Source organism: Camellia sinensis, chromosome 8 (assembly GCF_055761805.1).
Source record: "Camellia sinensis isolate YWXY chromosome 8, ASM5576180v1, whole genome shotgun sequence".
Lineage (NCBI taxonomy): Eukaryota > Viridiplantae > Streptophyta > Magnoliopsida > Ericales > Theaceae > Camellia > Camellia sinensis.
Genome location: NC_138968.1, coordinates 138,963,718 through 138,983,238, shown reverse-complemented (window position 1 = coordinate 138,983,238; position 19,521 = coordinate 138,963,718). Strand labels below are relative to the sequence as shown.

Here is a 19,521-nt window from a genome sequence, read left to right as displayed (position 1 = left end):
AATGAGGCCTAGACGTGTAGCCGATGTGTTTTTGGGTGCATTGCCGACGTGTTTTGGATTAGCATTTTGTACCATCCTGAAGATTATGCTTCTTAGTCTATATTTCATGTGTACTTGTATATGTCGGCTTGAGAAGCCTTTTGGTCAAGATGTATTTTGTATCTCATTCCCTTATTGTATCTAAGTTGTAAGACTTGTAAAAATGTATGTCATTTCATTGGACTTAAGCACGGCTCTCATGGACTATTAGATTCAGTATATGTACATATGTTGCTTCCGCACTTGTAAGCCCCATATTTTATACTCTGATTGTGTATGATTCTTGTAAATCGGCCTTCGGTAATCTAGGATTACTGGCCATCACGGCACCAAACTACTAGGGGCGGTTTGGGGGCGTGACAACAGTCCCCCAGTGGGGGTCGCACCCCTAGTGAGGTGTCGCACCCCCACTGGCCAAAACTCAAAAAAAAAATAAATAAATAAAACAGTTTTTTTTTTTACCCAATCACCACCTGCCACCTCACTGGGGGTCGACCCCCAGTGGGGGTCCGAAGCATTAATCTTTAGGGAAATGGCCCCTCGACTGATATTCATCGAACCAAATCAAAGACACACACTCTTTCTCTCTCTCTCTCTCTCTCTCTCGCTCGCTTGCTCGATTGCAGATTTTGCATTGTATATTCGTCGAACTCTCGATCTCTGTTGCTCTTCATCGATCTGTCGCTGGAGAGCTTTGATCAATCTCTTCATCGAACTTGAACTCAAACTCGATCTGTTCTTCATCAAATCGCAGATCCAAAATCGATATCATTCTCGAACCAGATCGATCTCTGTTGCTCTTATCTCAGGTGCAATTTTCATTCTCTTAATCGGTGTTCGTGTTTGAACCAGATCGATCTCTGTTGGTCTACTTTCTCATTTTCAAATCTGCTGATTAACTCTCTAATTTTTTCATTTTCAGATTAGATCAGATCAGATCGTTGAACCAGGTCATAACTTTACGCTAACAGCTAGTTTTGAAGGTTTAAATGCTTCAAGCTATGATGCTCTTGTGATCCCGGGAGGCAGAGCTCCAGAATACCTAGCATTGGATGAGTCAGTTATTAAATTGGTGAAGGAATTCATGGAGGTTGGAAAGCCAGTAGCATCAATCTGCCATGGACAGCAGATTTTGTCTTCTGCTGGTGCTCTCAAGGTAGATTATTAACATTTTTGTTGCTTTAATATGAAATTTTGTTTAGCATATTTCATTGATCCAACATTTATAGCAAGAAAATTCTATTTTGTGCTGAACTTATCATCCATAGTAGTTCCACTTTCAATTATTGCTTCATTAATTCTATTTTGTGATTTTTTTAAATTTTTTGATTAGTTTTTTTAAATTGATTATCATCCAACCCTTGCTTATACTTGTTCTCTAATTGAGTAGAAATTAGAGTAGAAGTTTAAATGAAAAGCTTCATTTGATATGAAGCACTCCAATGGATAAACTAAAATTTGAGCAAAATTCCCCATCTAAAAAATAAAAAACTTTTGTTCAAGGGCGGTTTGTAGATAGTGTTCTATAATTTAGTTATGATGTTTTGCATCAAAACTTTGCAATTTGAGCCTACCTTGGGTTTTTTTTTGACAATTCAATATTCACGCCATCTTCCTCTGTGCTGATGAGGACATGCTTTTGTTCTCAAGCTCGATTGTGAATCTCTCCCTATAAGTAACATGAAAATGATAGATATTTAGTCCAGAATATAATATTGGCACCCAAACTTTTCCTCAATCTTACATCAGAAAAAATGTAAATGCTATGCCAACAGTGTCATAAAGTATCAATTCTTTGCCAGTGAAATGTTAGTTATGGTCCGCACATTAGTTGTTGTATGTGTGTGTTTTTTTTCTTTTGTTGAGAAAATGGAAGTTTGTCGGTGTGCTATTACCGTGTTCTGATTTAGCGATGGACTCCTTTGCAGGGCAAGAAATGTACTGCATACCCTGCAGTGAAACTCAACGTGGTCTTAGGTGGGGCAACATGGTTAGAACCTGATCCAATAAGTCGAATCTGGTAACTGGAGCAGCATGGCCAGGTCACCCTTAGTTCATTTCTCAGCTAATGGCGTTGCTTGGTGTCCGAGTATTGTTCTAGCTGTTTATCATGTTTCCAGTTTGTGTATGTACATTGTCTGCAGAAAAATATAGATAGTATTGAATTTGTTTATACTTTGCTACTAAAGAATTTTTTTTGCTTACTCTACTCTTATCATGGATCGTGCAGATGAAGTGAATCAATCCATCATCATAAGGTTAGTTGAACTGTCTTTTTGTGTGTGTGTGTCCATGAAGTGGAAGCTATGTATCATGATGCTTTTTTTATGCTTCCCTTCTGTTCCTTTTGTGGCAGTTTTCCATAGGCTTAATTTTCTTACACCATGAGATTTAAGTTATCCCTAAGAAATCAGTTGTATCTATCTTGTAGTGGGGAAAGTGGAGCTGGGAAAGCTTTTGTGAGCCTCTCTCTCTCTCTCTCTCTCTCTCTCACACACACACACACACCTCGTCGTCTCATCTTCCAAACAGAATGCACTCTTGTTTTTGTTATGCATTTTAGCTTAAAGATTCTTTACGAACACTACTTGAATGAGTTGATCATTGTGCAATACTTAAATGAGTTACTTCAAAAGATATACAGATCAACTCTTCTTGATGTGGTGCAGGGGAAGTTGATTGAGATTCATTTTAGTGCAATGGGGAAAATATGTGGCGCTCAAATCCAGACTTGTAAGCATGTTTACATCAGAAGGTTGCTAAAGACTCATTTTCTTGTGATCCTGTTTCAATTGTGTTTACTAGCTTGATTTATTTTTTTGATTGCGTATGTGTTGTAAAACATCAACTCCTTTAATAATCATGGATAGTTCTGCTTGAAAAGGTATGTTGATTCCACTGTAAACTCGTATGTATTTATTTATTTTGTTTATATAAATAACACATGCCTGATAAAAGTATATGATGTTTTCTTTGAGCAGTCAAGAGTGGTTCAGCTCGCTCATGGAGAAAGGTCATACCATATCTTTTACCAACTTTGTGCTGGTGCTCCGTCTGGCCTCAAAGGTTGTTTGTATCCTATCATTATTTCATTCATGGAAGTTCAGTGAATCTAGAAATAGTTGTTGAAGTAATAGAATCTGAGATCCATTCTGGGTTTCCAATAACATGATGTAGAAAATTATATTTTTTTGTTAAGAAGCTAGAGACATTTCTGATGAGATATATGATGTGGTTCTCTGTATCAGCTATATAATTACAACCTAAGAAAATTTGTGGTCTCTGACTTCGTGTCATATATTTCTTTATAGATAGACTGAATCTAAAATCGACTGTTGAGTTCCATTATCTAAGTCAGAGTGGCTGCTTGGCAATTGATGATGTTGATGATGCTAGGAAATTTCAAATGCTTATGGTAATTAGACTTCACTAAACAGTGAAATTTTCTCTCTGTTCTTTCTGTGTCCTAATTATTTTTTTTTTTTTTTTTCTACTTTGACAGGAGGCCTTAGATACTGTTCAAATTTGCAAAGAAGACCAAGACAATGCGTTTGAAATGCTTGCTGCAGTGTTGTGGCTGGGAAACATATCATTTCAAGTAATTGACAATGAAAATCATGTAGAGGTGGTGGCTGATGAAGGTAAGGTCTATATCTTGGCTTCTAGTTATTTTTTATTTATATTAAAATATTCAACGTTGGGAAGGTGTTCACCTGATATTTTGCTGCATTTATTTGCTTTCCCTTAGGTGGAATGGTGAGAGATGCTTTGTGGAGAGTGCTTTTGTCGCTGATATTTTCAATATAATTGGTGAGAAATGCAATTAACTTGGAGTTTTCAGACTACAAGAGGTTGATAAACAATAGCATTGTGCTACAAAACATCAGATTTTGCAGAAATGTTTTTGCTGCTCGTTGCTTTCGGCTTAATAGCAAGTGACGAATATAGTGCACAGTGCACAACAGAATTGGGAGACGCAAAATCTGAAAATTGATGCTCTTACCAAAGATATGATTTTCTTGCTCCCTAAGTTCGGAGCGATTTAGGAAACACGGACAATACTTTTTTTCATTTTTTTGTAAATCACAATTGTTTTGTTTTTCAAGTTACTTTGTAATTAGCTAGAAATGAACTACATGTTTTGGATAATAGAGTCAATGATACTATGTTGTTATGGGGCATGACTTGAATTGCAGAGATCCAGATATACTTTTGTTGTTGGGTATAATCACTGATGTTGAATAAAGGGTGAACAACCCATAGAGATCAAGAGATTGGTGAATTGCTGGTTTTAAAATGTAGAACATTACTTGATTTGCAGGTTTTAAAATGCTACACACTTGGAAAAAATGACAGAAAATAAAATGTGAACATATTCATTCTAGGTATACTTGCAACTGCACTAATTTAGAATCCCCCCCCCCCCCAAAAAAAAAAAAAAATGGCGTTTTTTGAAAAAACACCACTAAATGACGTCATTGTGACGTCACACGTTAATTTAGGACGGAGGGTGAGACGGTCGACAAAGATTTTGCGGCGTTTTAAGAAACGCCGTATAATATTTTTAGCGACGTTTTTTAAACGTTGGGTAGCTATTGCGGCGGCCCTATCAGTGGCGAAAATTTTACCCGTCACTATAAGATATTACAGCGTTTTTCAGGCTTTTTGCGGCGTTTTAAAACGAATTTCCTGTAGTGTAGCTTGCTAGGTGGGTGGGTTTCTCACTACTAGTTTGGCTAATAGCTTGCTAGGTGGGTGGGTTACACCGTGAGTATTAGTATGACTATGACCATGACCATGACCATGACCATGATCAATGAATGGGCAATGGTTTGTTTGGACCTGCTGTGGGATCCGTAAGTTACAATCTTATCTTAGATTTGGGTCAAGAATGAGATGTTGGGTGAAGATTGAGAGTTTATATATTATATAGTGCATGTGTAAAATAAATCTGAATTATATATTGATATTTTTGAATAACTTTTAAATAAAAATTTTGAGTTTGTAATATTTTTACTGAACGATTGATGTTAGGAATGTAAAAAAATTGTCAATAAATTTATTTCAAAATGTGATGTGTGACTTAAATTTAGTTTTTGTATAATAAAATCAGTTCTGCTGGAGACCCCAGCAGAACACGACCCCCAGCACCTTCACCTCCACGTGGGGGGCTGCCACTGGCTGGAAAAAAAAAAATAGTTTTCTTGGCCAATCAGGAGAGACCCCCAGCACCCCACTGGGGGTCTTAAGCTTTATTCATAATAAAATTTATAATTTGAATGAGTCTCCACTCACCTTCTTCTTCTTCTTTTTTTTTGTTAATATTTTTCTGAATAATTTTTTTGAACACTTGGCATTATTGTGAGGAAAAGGAGAGGTAAATTATGGAGGATGATAACAAGATGGTGAAAGAATTCTTTTTCATGTGGTTTTGTTTTTAAGAATTGTTTTCTATTCTGCCTAATATATTTTGAGTAATCAGTAGTATATTTGGTTGATGCCTCCGCGCAATGAAAAATTATTATTGATTAAACTATGAGAGCCATGACTTTTGTATTAAAATTTTAAGAGATAAAAAGTTAAGTGTCAATTATAAATAAAACAGAGTATTGTTCGAAGAATACTGAATAATTTCTCCCTCAATTAAATCTGAATTTAAGTCAACAAGTCAACTAAATAAAAGAGAGATAGAGAGAGTTCAATCGGGGTGTGTTTGGTGTTGTTTATTTTGGTCAACTTACAAATTCTAGTTTTGAAAAAATTATTTTAGACTGTTTGGTTAAACTTATTTCAAACAACTTCTGATTCTAACTTATTGTAACTCAAAAAAGTTGATTCTGAGAAGCTGTCCACCCCCTACTTCTGATTATTAATTTTTTCTGTAGGCATGTTAATTTACGATTATACCCTTAGACTTTTTTTATTTTTTATTTTTATGTTTTAAAAAATAGAAAAAGACCCAAATGAATTACGAATTATTATTATTATTTTTTATGAGAAATGTAAACTAGTAATGAATAACAAAAAATAGAAGGTAATTCAAAAAGTTATTTTACAATTTATTTACCAAACACTACTCAGCAACTTAAATTTACAATTTAGCAGTTACACCAAACAGATAAACAACTTCTGATTAAAATTATAATTTATAATCCGTTAAGTTATAATTTATAATCTGTTTTAATAGCTGCACTAAAGACCCCCAATATCTTTTTCATTCAATGTTTTGTTCTAAGTTAGAACTTCTAACAATGAAATTTTCCCTTATTATAATACCCCTCATTTTCATATGCATTTTTATTTTTATGAGAAGGTAGTTTTTGAAAATATAGAAAACAAATTAAAACTTTATCAAAAAATAATTTCAACAAAACAATTTGTCAAATAAATTTTCTGTATATAAATTTATTTATTTTTTTATATTCGAGAAAGGAAATACTACAATGTGCACTCTTAAAAAGCACATATCGTAAAAGAAGTTATGATTTTTGTTGTGGGAGTTACAAAATTTTTGTGAAGAAAATAATAATTTTTGTGATAAAAATTATGAATAACAAAGTTATGATGTGTTCTCCTAAAAGTGTGAATGCTAAAGTTAAATATTTTTTTGTAATAAAAATTTGTATGAGGTTGGCCTATTTTGAGAAGTAAGTTAAAAGTTGACTTTTTGTGTTTTTTTAAAAAAATTTTTTGAAAAAACGTACAAAAAATTAAAGAGGTGATATCAAAAAAAAAGAACTGACTTTTAACCTTGTTTCCAAAATAAGTGCACATGATCGTCTTTCATGGGGAGAACCACCCATGTAATTAGACATTTAATAATTACCAAAAATCAATATATATTATTTCACTATCTCTTAATTATTTATTTATTATTATTATTTTACTTGTTAGCATATTCCAAATTCAAATACTCTGTTTACTGTTCCATAAGTTTGACATAGACTCTTCTCTTCTCAATATAATAGTAACACTGAAGACAATATTATATACTATACTCTCTCAAATTCAATGAGAGCATCCAATCCTCATATGGGTTTAATATTAGTGTCGTCAATGTCATGGACTCTGTTTCAGTTCATGCATGTTGTTGTTGTTGTTGCTGTTTTTGTTCTCATGGGGTGTTCGTGTTTGGGTCGTTCAGGCTCTTGTACTCATCTTCATCATGTTCATGTAGCCGGCAATGAGACGGATCGGCTAGCCTTGCTCGCATTCACGGCTGAAATAACCGGTGATCCCTTCGGGGCTCTAAACTCGTGGAATGAATCCATCCACTTCTGTCAATGGGCTGGCATAACATGTGGCCGACGACACCAGAGGGTGACTAAGTTGAAACTGGATCATCAAAAATTGACAGGCTCAATTTCGCCTCACGTTGGAAATCTAAGCTTTCTTAGGGAACTGTGGTTGCGTAACAATAGCTTCACTCATCAAATCCCTCCTGAACTTGGCCATCTACGGAGACTGCAAATGTTGACACTACGCAATAATTCTATCGGTGGTGAAATTCCCGCCAATATATCTGCTTGCTCTAACCTTGTTGTCCTTGAGCTTTCTGGCAATAGTCTGGCTGGGAAAATTCCCGTGGAGCTTGGCTCTCTGTCTAAGCTTGAGCAGTTGTACATTGGAAAAAACAATCTAACAGGTGGCCTTCCTTATACTTTTGGGAATCTGTCATCCTTTACTGACTTCTATGTAACTATCAATAATATCAATGGGAGTATACTTGAAACCCTAGGCTGATTGACAAACTTAAACTTTCTTGGATTGGGGGAGAACAAGTTGGTTGGTACTATTCCTTCCTCAATCTTTAATCTCTCTTCCATCACAACTTTTGGTATCGGAAACAACCAAGTTCAAGGGAGACTTCCCTTAGATCTTGGAATTTATTTTCCAACTCTTCGATGGTTTTCAGTTTCAGCTAACTTGTTTACTGGATCCATTCCTATTTCAATATCAAATGCAACCAACCTGTATCACCTTGACTTGGGACAAAATAAATTTATTGGAAGAGTGCCTCCTTTGGGAATGATGCACAATCTTGGGTGGTTAAACTTTCAATTCAATCATCTTGGAACAGGGGAAGCTGGTGACTTGAATTTTCTTAGCTCATTGCCCAATGCCACCAATTTGAACTTTTTGGGGCTGAACAACAACTTTGGAGGGGTATTGCCAGAATCAATTGGCAATTTGTCCACTAATCTTGGTATCTTTTTATTGGGGAACAATAAAATAGGTGGGAGCATCCCAACCGAGATAGCGAATTTGGTCAATTTGCTACGTTTGGACATGCCAAACAATCATTTCATTGGTAACATTCTTGCTGATATTAGGAAGCTACAAAAGCTACAACTTTTGGATCTTTCGGGTAATAAATTCCATGGGAAAATCCCATTGTCTTTGAAAAAATTGACTTCACTAGCGTATCTTTATTTAGGAGTAAATAACTTGCATGGCAACATTCCTCCAAGTCTGGGAAAATGCCCCCTTGGGTACCTGGCTCTTGATGGAAACAATCTTAGTGGTACCATACCCAAACAAGTTCTAACTCTCTTATCATTATTGAACTTGGACCTACATGATAACCATTTGGTTGGGTCCATACAACTAGAAATTGGGAATTTAATCAATCTTGAACAATTAGATGTTTCTAGGAACATGTTGTCTAGAAAAATTCCAAGCACTCTTGCTAATTGTGTAAAATTGAGAATTCTATACATACAGAGCAATAATTTCTGGGGAACTCTTCCTTCATCTTTAAGTTTTCGGAGAGGTATTGAGGAAATAGATCTTTCTCACAATAATTTCTCTGGAAAAATCCCAAACTACTTAGGGGGCTTTGTCTTCTTACAAAAATTAGATCTATCATTCAATGATTTTGAGGGTGCGGTACCAGAAATAGGCATATTTAAAAATGCAATGGCTATTTCTATTAGGGGAAACAACAAGCTTTGTGGTGGTATACCTAAACTACATTTGCACAGTTGCAATACCAAGGGATTCAATAGGAAAAGATTCACACTCATCTTGAAAATAATAATCCCCACATCGTTTGGGCTTCTGGGACTAGTAGTAGTGTTGTGTTTACTATGTCTTCGTTGCTTTAGAAAACAACAAAAGTACCCTCTTTGAGATTTTTAGGGAAGTCATATGTGAAATTGTCCTACCAAAGTCTACTCAAGGCAACTGATGGGTTCTCTCTAGCCAACATGATAGGCATGGGTAGTTTTGGTTCAGTCTACAAAGGAATTCTTGATCACGGTGAAAAAGTTGTTGCAGTGAAGTTACTAAATCTTCAATTCCGTGGAGCTTCCAAGAGTGTCGTTGCTGAGTGTGAGGCCTTGAGGCGCATCAGACATCGAAATCTTGTCACGGTTTTCACAGCATGTTCAAGTGTTGACTATAATGGTAATGATTTCAAAGCTCTGGTTTACGAGTTCATGGTCAATGGTAGCCTAGAGGATTGGTTACATGCAAATGAAAATGAAGATGAGGTGCATGTCAAATCAAGAAATTTAAACCTCCTACAAATGTTAAATATTGCTGTTGATGTTGCTTCTGCACTTGATTATCTTCACCATCATTGCTCGGAACCAATAGTTCACTGTGATTTGAAGCCGAGCAATGTTCTTCTGAATGATGAAATGATTGGACATGTAGGCGATTTTGGTTAGCTAGATTCCTTCCAGAAGGCACCTATAATTCTTCTGCAACTCAATCAAGTTCCATTGGCTTAAGAGGGTCCGTTGGATATGCTACTCCAGGTAAATGTATCTCTTAGTCCCTTTTCTGATATTCTTTTTTACCTTCAATTTCCAACTTACTTTAGAGTCTAATTTGCATATCCATCAAGTACGCCTCTTCGATCAATGAAGTAAAGTAGATGGTTCTTTGGTTTTATTTCTCGCAACATCATTTGCCCTTCAAATGCATGAAAATCAATGTTTGGCAAATACTTTCCAATGTGTTATTTAAAAGTAATTTTTTTTTTCTTTTTTGCTTGCACATAATTTAGTCTGAAAAATATGAAACTCAAAGGAATGCAGGTTCTTAATTTCATTAGTTTCTTGCTTACAATATACAACCCAATATACAATCCCATTTTTTAGAGGATTTTCCATACGTCTTCTATCTTGTTGTCTGCAAATCATAATCCATATAATTGTATTTACGTTTATTTTTGCCTTCAATGGAGATGTACCAATATTCAGAAATCCTAGTATTTTTCTTGGCGCAAATTGTGAAAGCATAACAACGTACAGTATTTAACTTTTGTCCATCTCCTATGTGTGTAGTCATAGGATAACATAAAGAGGAGATTAGAAAATCCTCTTTTGCTAATTTCAATCCTCGTATCTATTTCTTTTACGTTAATAAGTTTGATGAATACAAACCTAATTGGATAAAGTTAAACTGTCACCCAAGCTTCAACTGCTTATTTCTTAAGAAGATATTAAACCATCAACTGTTTGGTTTCATAAATATCACTGGGAAACAATCAAACTTGTTTCAAGTTGGGCCTTTCTCATGACACAAGAAGACAAACCAAATATTGTTATCTCACCAAGAAGAGACATAATTATTTCCTATATTACTTTAAAAAGTAAAGTTTTTTATGATCTAAACTTGTTTTCTACAAAGAGTTATCTGTAGAAGGTACATTACTATTACTATTATTTGATATGCTTCTGGCCAAGCATCTTTACAATTGTATTTACTTTGAATGATGCATCAATTGTAGAGTATGGTATGGGAAATGAGGTGACGACATCTGGTGATGTATATAGTTATGGTATCCTCTTATTGGAAATGTTTATGGGGAAGAGACCTACTGATAACATGTTTAATGATAGTCTGAGTCTCCATAACTTTGCTAAGATGGCTTTACCTGAACAAATAGCAAGCGTTGTTGATCCAACACTAATTCAACAAAGAGAAATTGGGGAGGGAAGCTCAAGCACCGAAAACACTCAGAATCAGAGCTCTACTGGCAGCCATAAAATTTATGAGTGCTTGATTTCAATACTTCATATTGGAATCGCATGTTCACAAGAGCTACCAAGAGATAGACCAACCATTAATCATGTTGTTACTCAGGTGCTTGTGATCAAGAACAACTTTCTTCAAGCTGATGGAGTTCATAGAGGGAGAAGAGCTAGAATTACAGTGTGATCATGAGTAGGTACGACCCTGTCACTTTCTTAGTAACTGAAGAATATTCCTGCATTTATTACTGAAACTGTCACAATTCTACACTAGGCTGACAAACTTTAGTTTGTCTTGTGGTATATAAATCATAACACCTTAGATATGCTACACTTCACCCAAATGACCACATTCTTAAACATTGACATTTTGAAGGTGACAAAAAATCAGTTATGGTTCCTGTCAAGCATGATGGTTTCATTACCGAATGGAAATTCTTTTTTTCTTTGGTTTTTTATTTTCTTTCCATCAAAACTACAGTTCTTCTGCAAACTTGAGCAAATAAGTCAACTAGATTCACATTACAAATATGACTAAGAATAATACATAAGCAAAAATCAATCAATATTAATCAACCTCTATTGCCAAAATCTTATTCCGCGATACTGGAACCGTAGCTCTCATAACTTCAGAGTTGCAAAGTTCTTTCCACTATAATCTCCTATAACTTAATTTGGAAAACAAAATTGGTTAGAAACTGGAAGCATTCTTGACGATACTATGGTGGTTAGTGCACTTTGGCCATACACATAACGGAATTGATGGAAATGTAACTTCAAGTTTTTTAATCTGCATATGGCTATGGTTGAAAAATATACCAACTGATGGAGTATTGTGCAACTACTCTGTTTTAATCCCTTGCAAAGCGTTAGAGGCTTATTTGTTCCTAAGGAGGGCAGAGTTGTTTAGATTGCACTAGTTGCCGAAAAAGAAAGACAAAAGGCAAACTGACATTTTGTTGCATGTATTATGGGCTACACTCATTCCATGAATTTTGCATTCAATTAAGCTCGAAACATGACACTAGATAAGGGCAAGTGTTGTTCTTTACTTCTATGTTTTTTCTTTTTCCTTTTATGATCTTATGAGTAATTGGTTTACAATAACATTTGTATACCTTTTTTCAATAAGGTACCCAAAAAAAACTAATTTTCAAGTTGCTTCAGCTTCTTTTGTGTGTCTTATTTTAATTGTGCATCATTTCTCATCATACTGTTTGAAGTTTTACTTAGTCGTTTTTCTCTTGTCCTAGGTACTTGAGGTCTAATTGGAGTTCAAGATCTTTGTCGACTCAGTAACTATGTTATATTATCCTATGCTTTAATTTCTTTTTTGTTTTTTTCCCCCTTCTTTAATGTTTTTAGTTTGTCTCAAGGATGCACTTTTCTCATCTAAATGTACTTCAGGAAGGCTATGGCTTGCAATGGCTATCTATCCTGTTTTATACTCTAAAATAGGTTCATATGACTTTCAATGGTTCCAAACAAGCTGTTGTTGTAAAACTTATAATCTTTGTTGTGTTTGTTCAGAGGTATAAGAGAATGGGATTAGATTACATATTATGGCCAATCTTGAGGTCTGATTGGACTTGGAGATATTTGTCCACTCCACAACTATGTGATGCTGCAAATTATTTTTTTGGCCGCGTGTTATATATATGATCCTATCCTTTAATTTCTTTTCTTTAATTTTATTTTTAAAAAAAAAATTGATTTTATGTTAGTCTCAAGAAGACATTCAACTTTTCTCATTTAATTGTACTTTTTAAGAAGGCTATGACTTGCAATGGTCTAAACAAGACATAACTATAAAACTTCTTATAATCTGTATATATGTGGTGTGATATAAACTAAGATATGGTTTGTATGTATTATGTTTGCTTGTAATAATTAGAGAAATGTGAAGAATACTGTCTAAACTCAATTAGCTGGGATGAAGAATATTTTATTTTGGTTTTCTTATGATTTTTGTTGTGTTGAAGTTGTTATAGACTTGATTGTTTGTTGTCTGTTTTTTCAGGACCTGTTGATTTGTCCCTTTTAAACTCTCTACTTGTTTGAAGTTTATATACTTTGGGCCAAATAGCCTAAATTTCCTTTTCAAAATTTATTGAATTTATTAAATACTTACAGAATTGCATTCAAGTGCATTGATATTCAGGATATGGTAAATCTGACATTACCTTGGTTTCTTACAATTCATTTGGATTAAAAGGTTTGGAGACAAAAACAACATAGTTACATTTTATATAATGAGTGTTTTTACATAATTGTATAAATTTAATCAAAACCAATTACACTAGTTGTAACGCCCTAAAAAAAAAACATATAAACCCAACAATTATGACACCCATAGACATAAGAGAATAAAGCATATTTCCATTTATAAGAGTATTCACTACAAAAGTATTACATATTGACAACAAAAGTAAATGCCCTACGGGCTTACAACTTTCCAAGCCAACACTTGGTTACAAAAAAAAAAAAAAGAGGAAAAGAGTACTAACTCAAAACACATTAAGCCCTTGGCTTGAATTTACATGTAATACCAAAAAGATAACAACAAAAGGTCTGTCAGCCTCTAAGCCTCCCAAGCTACGTCCTTGGAGGTGGCATATCACCTGAACTTGAAAATGATGTCCCATATAGGGTGAGTCAACGCCCAGTAGAGATATGCTAAACATAATATGAGCAATAACTAAAACATTAGCATTTGATAAATGTTTAACTCATATAAACAAACGTACATCCCTTTCACAACCAATTCTCATTCACAAATACATTCAATTCCTTTTCGTTTCATTATCTAAACCAATTCATGGTTATGGTTCTCTGTTCAACCAGACAGTTTACAATGAGACTACAACTCATGTTAACAATACTTAGATCATGATCAATTAATATGAGACTGCAACTCACATTATTAACACTTCAACACTTCAATTTCAAATGAGATTACAACTCATATTATCATCATTTCAAGACTTCAATTCATCTACGTTATGCAAACTCAATTAGGATTTCGGGACTTTCACCCTGGACACTCCAGCTAACTTAGTTATCACTGGAGTCCATCCCCTATCTCCTCCCAAATCCGGTTTAGAAGTACATCTCGTATGTCCTCCCAAACCATGGAGTACATCCCCTATCTCCTCCCAAACAATATACATATACAATGTATTTAAACACTTATCATATACAATGATCAAGCAAAGCACATATTCAATGTGTTATTCCACCTGTCATATTCAATGACATACTCAATTGATTAGTTTTAATTCCCCTAATCATCGTGCAGTGTCTACAACATTCAAGACTATCCTCCATCGATAGCCCAAAGCATTTATTTCTAAACAGATAATAAATTCATCAAACAGATAGATTATCAACATTTTCAAAGGTGAGTGATTAATCAATCCAACTCCACCATTCAACCTCATAATCTCCCAATTTCATGGTTTTCAACACATATTCATATTTTCATATTTCCCGGATTAATTATACAAATTAATCAATTACATTAAATTAGGGCTTTTCCCTTCTTTCCCAAATATAGCACCCAAGGCCAAATTCCATCAATCATACATATTAATTTCATTTTAGGGACCACTCATACACTTGGAACCCCCAAAAATAGAAAACCCCTCTTTACACTTTTCAAGCTTTGAAACCCTAACACCCAAAATTTCCCAACTTTAACATTAAATCAAAATGTTTACATGTTTATGTCAAAGGCCATAAATATGAGTAGGTATCCCTACCTCAAGTGAAGAGACCCAAAGGAGATGATGAACAAACTCGGAAGTGCTCTAAACCCACAACTTTTCGAATCAAAATAGAGGTCTTGAAAAGCTCTAACACTTTAATGAAGGCACAAGAGTTGGATCTCACTAAACCAAGATCAAAATGTAGAGAGAGAGAGAGTTCTAGAGAAAGGAGCTCTCAAAATAGGGTTTTGAAAAGCTAGAGAGAGAATGGCCCGAAAAAGTGATTCAAAATGCCTCAACTCGGACTGATATACAACACAGTCCGCTCGAGCGTGGAACGCCCCGCTCGAGCGTCAGACACAGACTCCCGCTCGAGCGTGAAAAGCACCGCTCAAGCGTCGAATGCACACTTCCAGAAGTTCTGCAGACGAAGGTCTCTGCTCGAGCGTGAAAGTGGACGCTCGAGCGTCCGAAGACCTGCAGGGAAAAGTACTAAGGACTGAAGAATCCCGCTCGAGCGTCGGAATGCCCGCTCGAGCGAAAGAGAAAATACAAAAGGACCCGCTCGAGCGTGAAGAGCGCCGCTCGAGCGTGAAGAGCCCCGTTTGAGCGTGAAGGCCAAAATCTGGGCATTAACTCTCTGTTTCAAAACACAACCAACCAGTTTCAAACCTGCCCAACACATCCCAAAACTCAAATGCAAAGAATTAAAGGACAGAAATACAATACAGACAACAACAATAATCATCCACGGAACCGAGTCCGGAATACAATAAACAATGAATGGAAAACTGGGATCGCTATGACCTCCCCCCCTTAAAGAATTTCGTCCCCGAAATTAGATAAATAAGTTTCAAAGACATGATTTCTCAATTCTCAACAATATTACAATTCAATATTCATCAACTTGACCCATTACCGGTCATTCCATCTCTTTTCAAGAGGCAACTTACAACAAAACTTTCAACATGCATTCCTTTGAATTTCAACAAGTCCCAATATACATGCTTCACAATTTCATAACATATTCAATGTTAATGATATATTTGCATCTCTACAACATATTCAACAATACTTCCATACATCAAAACATATACAATGTTTTACATATACAATGCTTTTAGATTCCATCAAGAAATAAAATTCTCAATACATGGTTAAACATTAACAAACAAGTCCGGGTATTTCCCACGGACCTCCAACTCACGTTCCCAAGTGGCTTCTTCCACTCCGTGATGTTTCTACAAGACTTTCACCAAGGGTATCGTCTTGCCTCGCAAGACTTGTTCCCGTCTATCCAAGACCCGCACCGGTCTCTCCTCATACGAGGCATCCTCATCAACCTCTAAGTCGGTCCAATCCAATACATGTGACAAATCCGGCTCGTATTTCCAAAGCATACTAACATGAAACACGTCATGCACCCCGGAAAACTGAGGGGACCAATAAACCGAGGGGACAACTTCCCACTCTTCCCAAACCTCATCAGACCCCGCATCGGTGATATTTTTAGAAAGACGTGATCACCCACCTCAAATGCCAACAGCCTCCTCCTACGGTCGGCATAACTCTTTTGGCGACTCTGGGCTATAACAAGCCTCTTAGGCCCCGTTTGTTTTCAGCGATAGAATGGAGGGAATTGATAGTGAAGGGATTAATAGTGAGGGGATTATTAGTAAGGGAATTGATAGTGAGGGGATTAATAGTGAGGGGATTGATAGTGAGGGGATTAATAGTGAGGAATTGTTAAATTATTTTTATATAAAATAATAAAACAAATAAAAAAATATAAAAATTAAACATTAATATTTTTAAAAAAATTCCCAATATATAAAAAAATAAAAAAATTTCTAATCCCCTTCCTATTTTTCTAATACCATTTCTACCTCCTTACTATGAATCCCCCTTTCAAGGGTATTAGTAATACCAAGGTATTAGTAGTCCCAAGGCCATCTCTCAAAACAAACAAGGTATTAGTAATACCAAGGTATTAGTAATCCCAATCCCAAACAAACGCGGCCTTATGGATAAGTTCAACTTTCTCCGTCGTTTCCCACACCAACTCCGGGCCTAACAAAGGTGCATCACCCACCTCGGTCCAATCCACCTCGGCCCAATACATTGGAGACCTACACGGTCGGCCATACAAGGCCTCAAATGGTGCCATAGCAATGCTCGATTGGAAACTATTGTTATAGGCAAACTCCACTAAGGGCAAGTGCCTCTCCCACGACCCACTAAAGTCAAGGACACAGCCTCGAAGCATATCCTCAAGGATCTGAATAATACGCTCGGACTGCCTGTTAGTCTGAGGATGATAAGCCATGCTAAAGGTCAATCTAGTGCCCAAGGCACTCTGCAAACTCTGCCACAATCTAGCAGTAAAACGCAGATCTCTATCTGAGATGATCGACACTAGGACCCCGTGCAATCTCACTATGTCCCGAATATACAAGTCGGCAAGATGATCTACCGAATCTCTTACGCGCATAGGAATAAAGTGCGCCGACTTAGTCAACCGGTCTACGACCACCCAAATAGCATCACTACGCCGTTGAGTCTTCGGAAGACCTACAACGAAGTCCATCGTGACATGCTTCCATTTCCACTCGGCTATAGGCAAGGGTTGCAACAAACCCGCTGGCCTCTGATGCTCGGCCTTCACTTGCTGACAAGTAAGGCACTTAGATACAAAAACTACCACATCTTTCTTCATACCCCGCCATCAAAACTGGCGACCCAAATCACGATACATCTTAGTGCCTCCCGGATGCACCGCAAGGCATGAATGGTGGAACTCTCGGAGTACTTCCTCTCGGTAAGACTCCAGTACAAACAAGCAGTCTTGGTACCTCACACTCAGGTCGGGGTACACAGTCAAACCCGTCTCAATCTTCCCACTGGAGATCTTCTCCCGGAGGGATTCTACCTCAAGGTCACTCCTCTGTGCCTCTAACACTCGATTCATAAGTGTAGGCTGCGCAACTACAGAAAACAAGGCCGCAAACTCAACAGATTCACCCAGAAGCAAATCAAACTCGCCAAGTGCACCCAACATTTCCCACTCTCGGATGGCTATACAAGCTACATCATTAATGGATTTTCTACTAAGGGCATCGGCCACAACATTGGCCTTTCCCAGATGATAGTGCAACTCGAAGTCGTAATCCTCAATGAACTCCATCCACCTCCTCTGCCTCAAGTTCAAGTCTTTCTATGTAAACAGATATTTCAAACTCTTATGATCAGAGAACACCTCTAATCTCTTACCATACAGGTAGTGCCTCCAAATCTTCAAGGCAAAAATTACAGCTGCTAACTCTAGGTCATGTGTAGGATAGTTCTTCTCATGTGTTTTCAACTGACGCGAGCCATATGCTACTACTTTCCCCTCTTGCATCAACACATAACCCAAACCCTCTCATGAAGCATCACAATACACAGTATAACCCAAACCCCTCTTTGGAATAATCAAAATTAGAGCGGTGGTAAGTCTAACCTTAAGTTCTTGGAACGACTTCTCACAAGTCTCACTCCACACAAACTTGACCCCCTTCCACGTCAACCTAGTCATCGGCGAAGCTAGCCTGGAGAAATCTTTTACAAACCGACGGTAATAACCGGCCAATCCCAGAAAATTGTGGATCTCGAAAACACTCTTAGGCTGTGCCCAATCTTGCACTGCCTCTATCTTAGATGAATGTACGGTCACCCCTTCCCTGGATACCACATGGCCTAAGAATTTAACATCTCTTAGCCAGAACTCACACTTCCCAAATTTGGCATACAGCCTATGGGTTCTAAGTAACTCAAGCACCACTCTCAAGTGTTCCTCGTGCTCCTCTTCAGAAGGTGAATAAATCAGAATGTCATCCACGAAAACGACCCACAAAGGGATCTAAGAATTCCCGAAAGATCCGGTTCACCAAATCCATAAACACAGCCGGTGCATTGGTGAGCCCAAAAGGCATCACCAGAAACTCATAATGGGCATACCGCGTACGGAATGCCGTCTTCGGGATATCTTCCATCCTGACCCTCAACTGATGGTAACCCGATCTCAAGTCTATCTTAGAGAAACAACGGGACCCCTTCAACTAGTCAAACAGATCATCTATACGAGGCATAGGGTACCTGTTCTTAACCGTAGCCCGATTCAACTTCTGGTAATCAATACAAAGCCTTAAAGCCCGTCTTTCTTTTTAGCAAAGAGGGCCGGTGCTCCCCACGGCGAAGTACTAGGGCGGACAAAGCCCTTATCTAGCAATTTCTAGAGTTGAATCTTCAACTCACTCAACTCGGCTGGGGCAAAACGATACGGTGCCATGGAAATCGGTGTCGTGCTAGGCACAAGGTCAATAGAGAACTCCATCTCTCGATGGGGTGGCAAACTAACAAGATCCTCGGGACAGACGTCCGAGTACTCACAAACCACTCTGGGCAACTCAATCCGAGTCTCATCACACTCACTACTTATATAGCTAGCAAGAAGACAATTAAGCTCACTCCGCCCTCGCGGATCATATACTGGTGGCAAAACTCTACCAACCTGATCTCCCAAGAAATGAAAATAATCCCCACTCAAGGTACATACAGTAACCCTTTGGCGGTAGCAATCAATAACAGCCCGGTATGATGATAGCCAGTCCATACCCAAAATCATATCAAAACACAACATAACCATTACTACAAAAGAAAATAGGAGCCGGCGGTCGGCGACCTCTATATCACAACCTTTACACCCCTATTTCAAAATCAACTCACCCCCAACAGGTGATACAACACAAATA

General features: G+C 37.1%; 1 protein-coding gene and 2 long non-coding RNA genes across 4 annotated transcripts; all 3 read left to right on the top strand.

Annotated features, from left to right (window-relative positions):
- The first annotated feature begins 684 nt into the window (after positions 1-684).
- Positions 685-2,120, top strand: LOC145796686 (uncharacterized). The gene is made up of 3 exons (XR_014337179.1): positions 685-848; positions 962-1,195; positions 1,968-2,120. It is a non-coding gene; the product is annotated as an uncharacterized LOC145796686 (long non-coding RNA).
- A 788-nt stretch (positions 2,121-2,908) lies between these two features.
- On the top strand, positions 2,909-4,117 carry LOC145796685 (uncharacterized). Of its 2 annotated transcripts, XR_014337178.1 has the most exons (4): positions 2,909-2,923; positions 3,021-3,105; positions 3,351-3,680; positions 3,788-4,117. It is a non-coding gene; the product is annotated as an uncharacterized LOC145796685 (long non-coding RNA). The 2 variants fall into 2 exon arrangements; XR_014337177.1 differs by lacking the exon at positions 2,909-2,923 and having other exon boundaries at positions 3,006-3,105; positions 3,788-4,116.
- Positions 4,118-7,095: 2,978 nt separating this feature from the next.
- LOC114260075 (uncharacterized) lies at positions 7,096-11,211 on the top strand. The gene is made up of 4 exons (XM_082885593.1): positions 7,096-7,734; positions 7,816-8,998; positions 9,181-9,708; positions 10,781-11,211. Exons 1-4 carry the CDS (start codon positions 7,096-7,098, stop codon positions 11,209-11,211), a joined length of 2,781 nt encoding a protein of 926 aa, XP_082741719.1.
- Positions 11,212-19,521: the final 8,310 nt, after the last annotated feature.

What these genes read in the sequence shown, in the direction of transcription:
- LOC114260075 (XM_082885593.1), top strand. Translation starts at nt 7,096, where the DNA reads ATGTCATGGACTCTGTTTCAGTTCATGCATGTTGTTGTTGTTGTTGCT. An exon ending in CATCCTTTACTGACTTCTAT is followed by an intron (nt 7,735 to 7,815) that starts GTAACTATCAAT and finishes GGATTGGGGGAG; the next exon opens with AACAAGTTGGTTGGTACTAT. An exon ending in AAACAACAAGCTTTGTGGTG is followed by an intron (nt 8,999 to 9,180) that starts GTATACCTAAAC and finishes TGAGATTTTTAG; the next exon opens with GGAAGTCATATGTGAAATTG.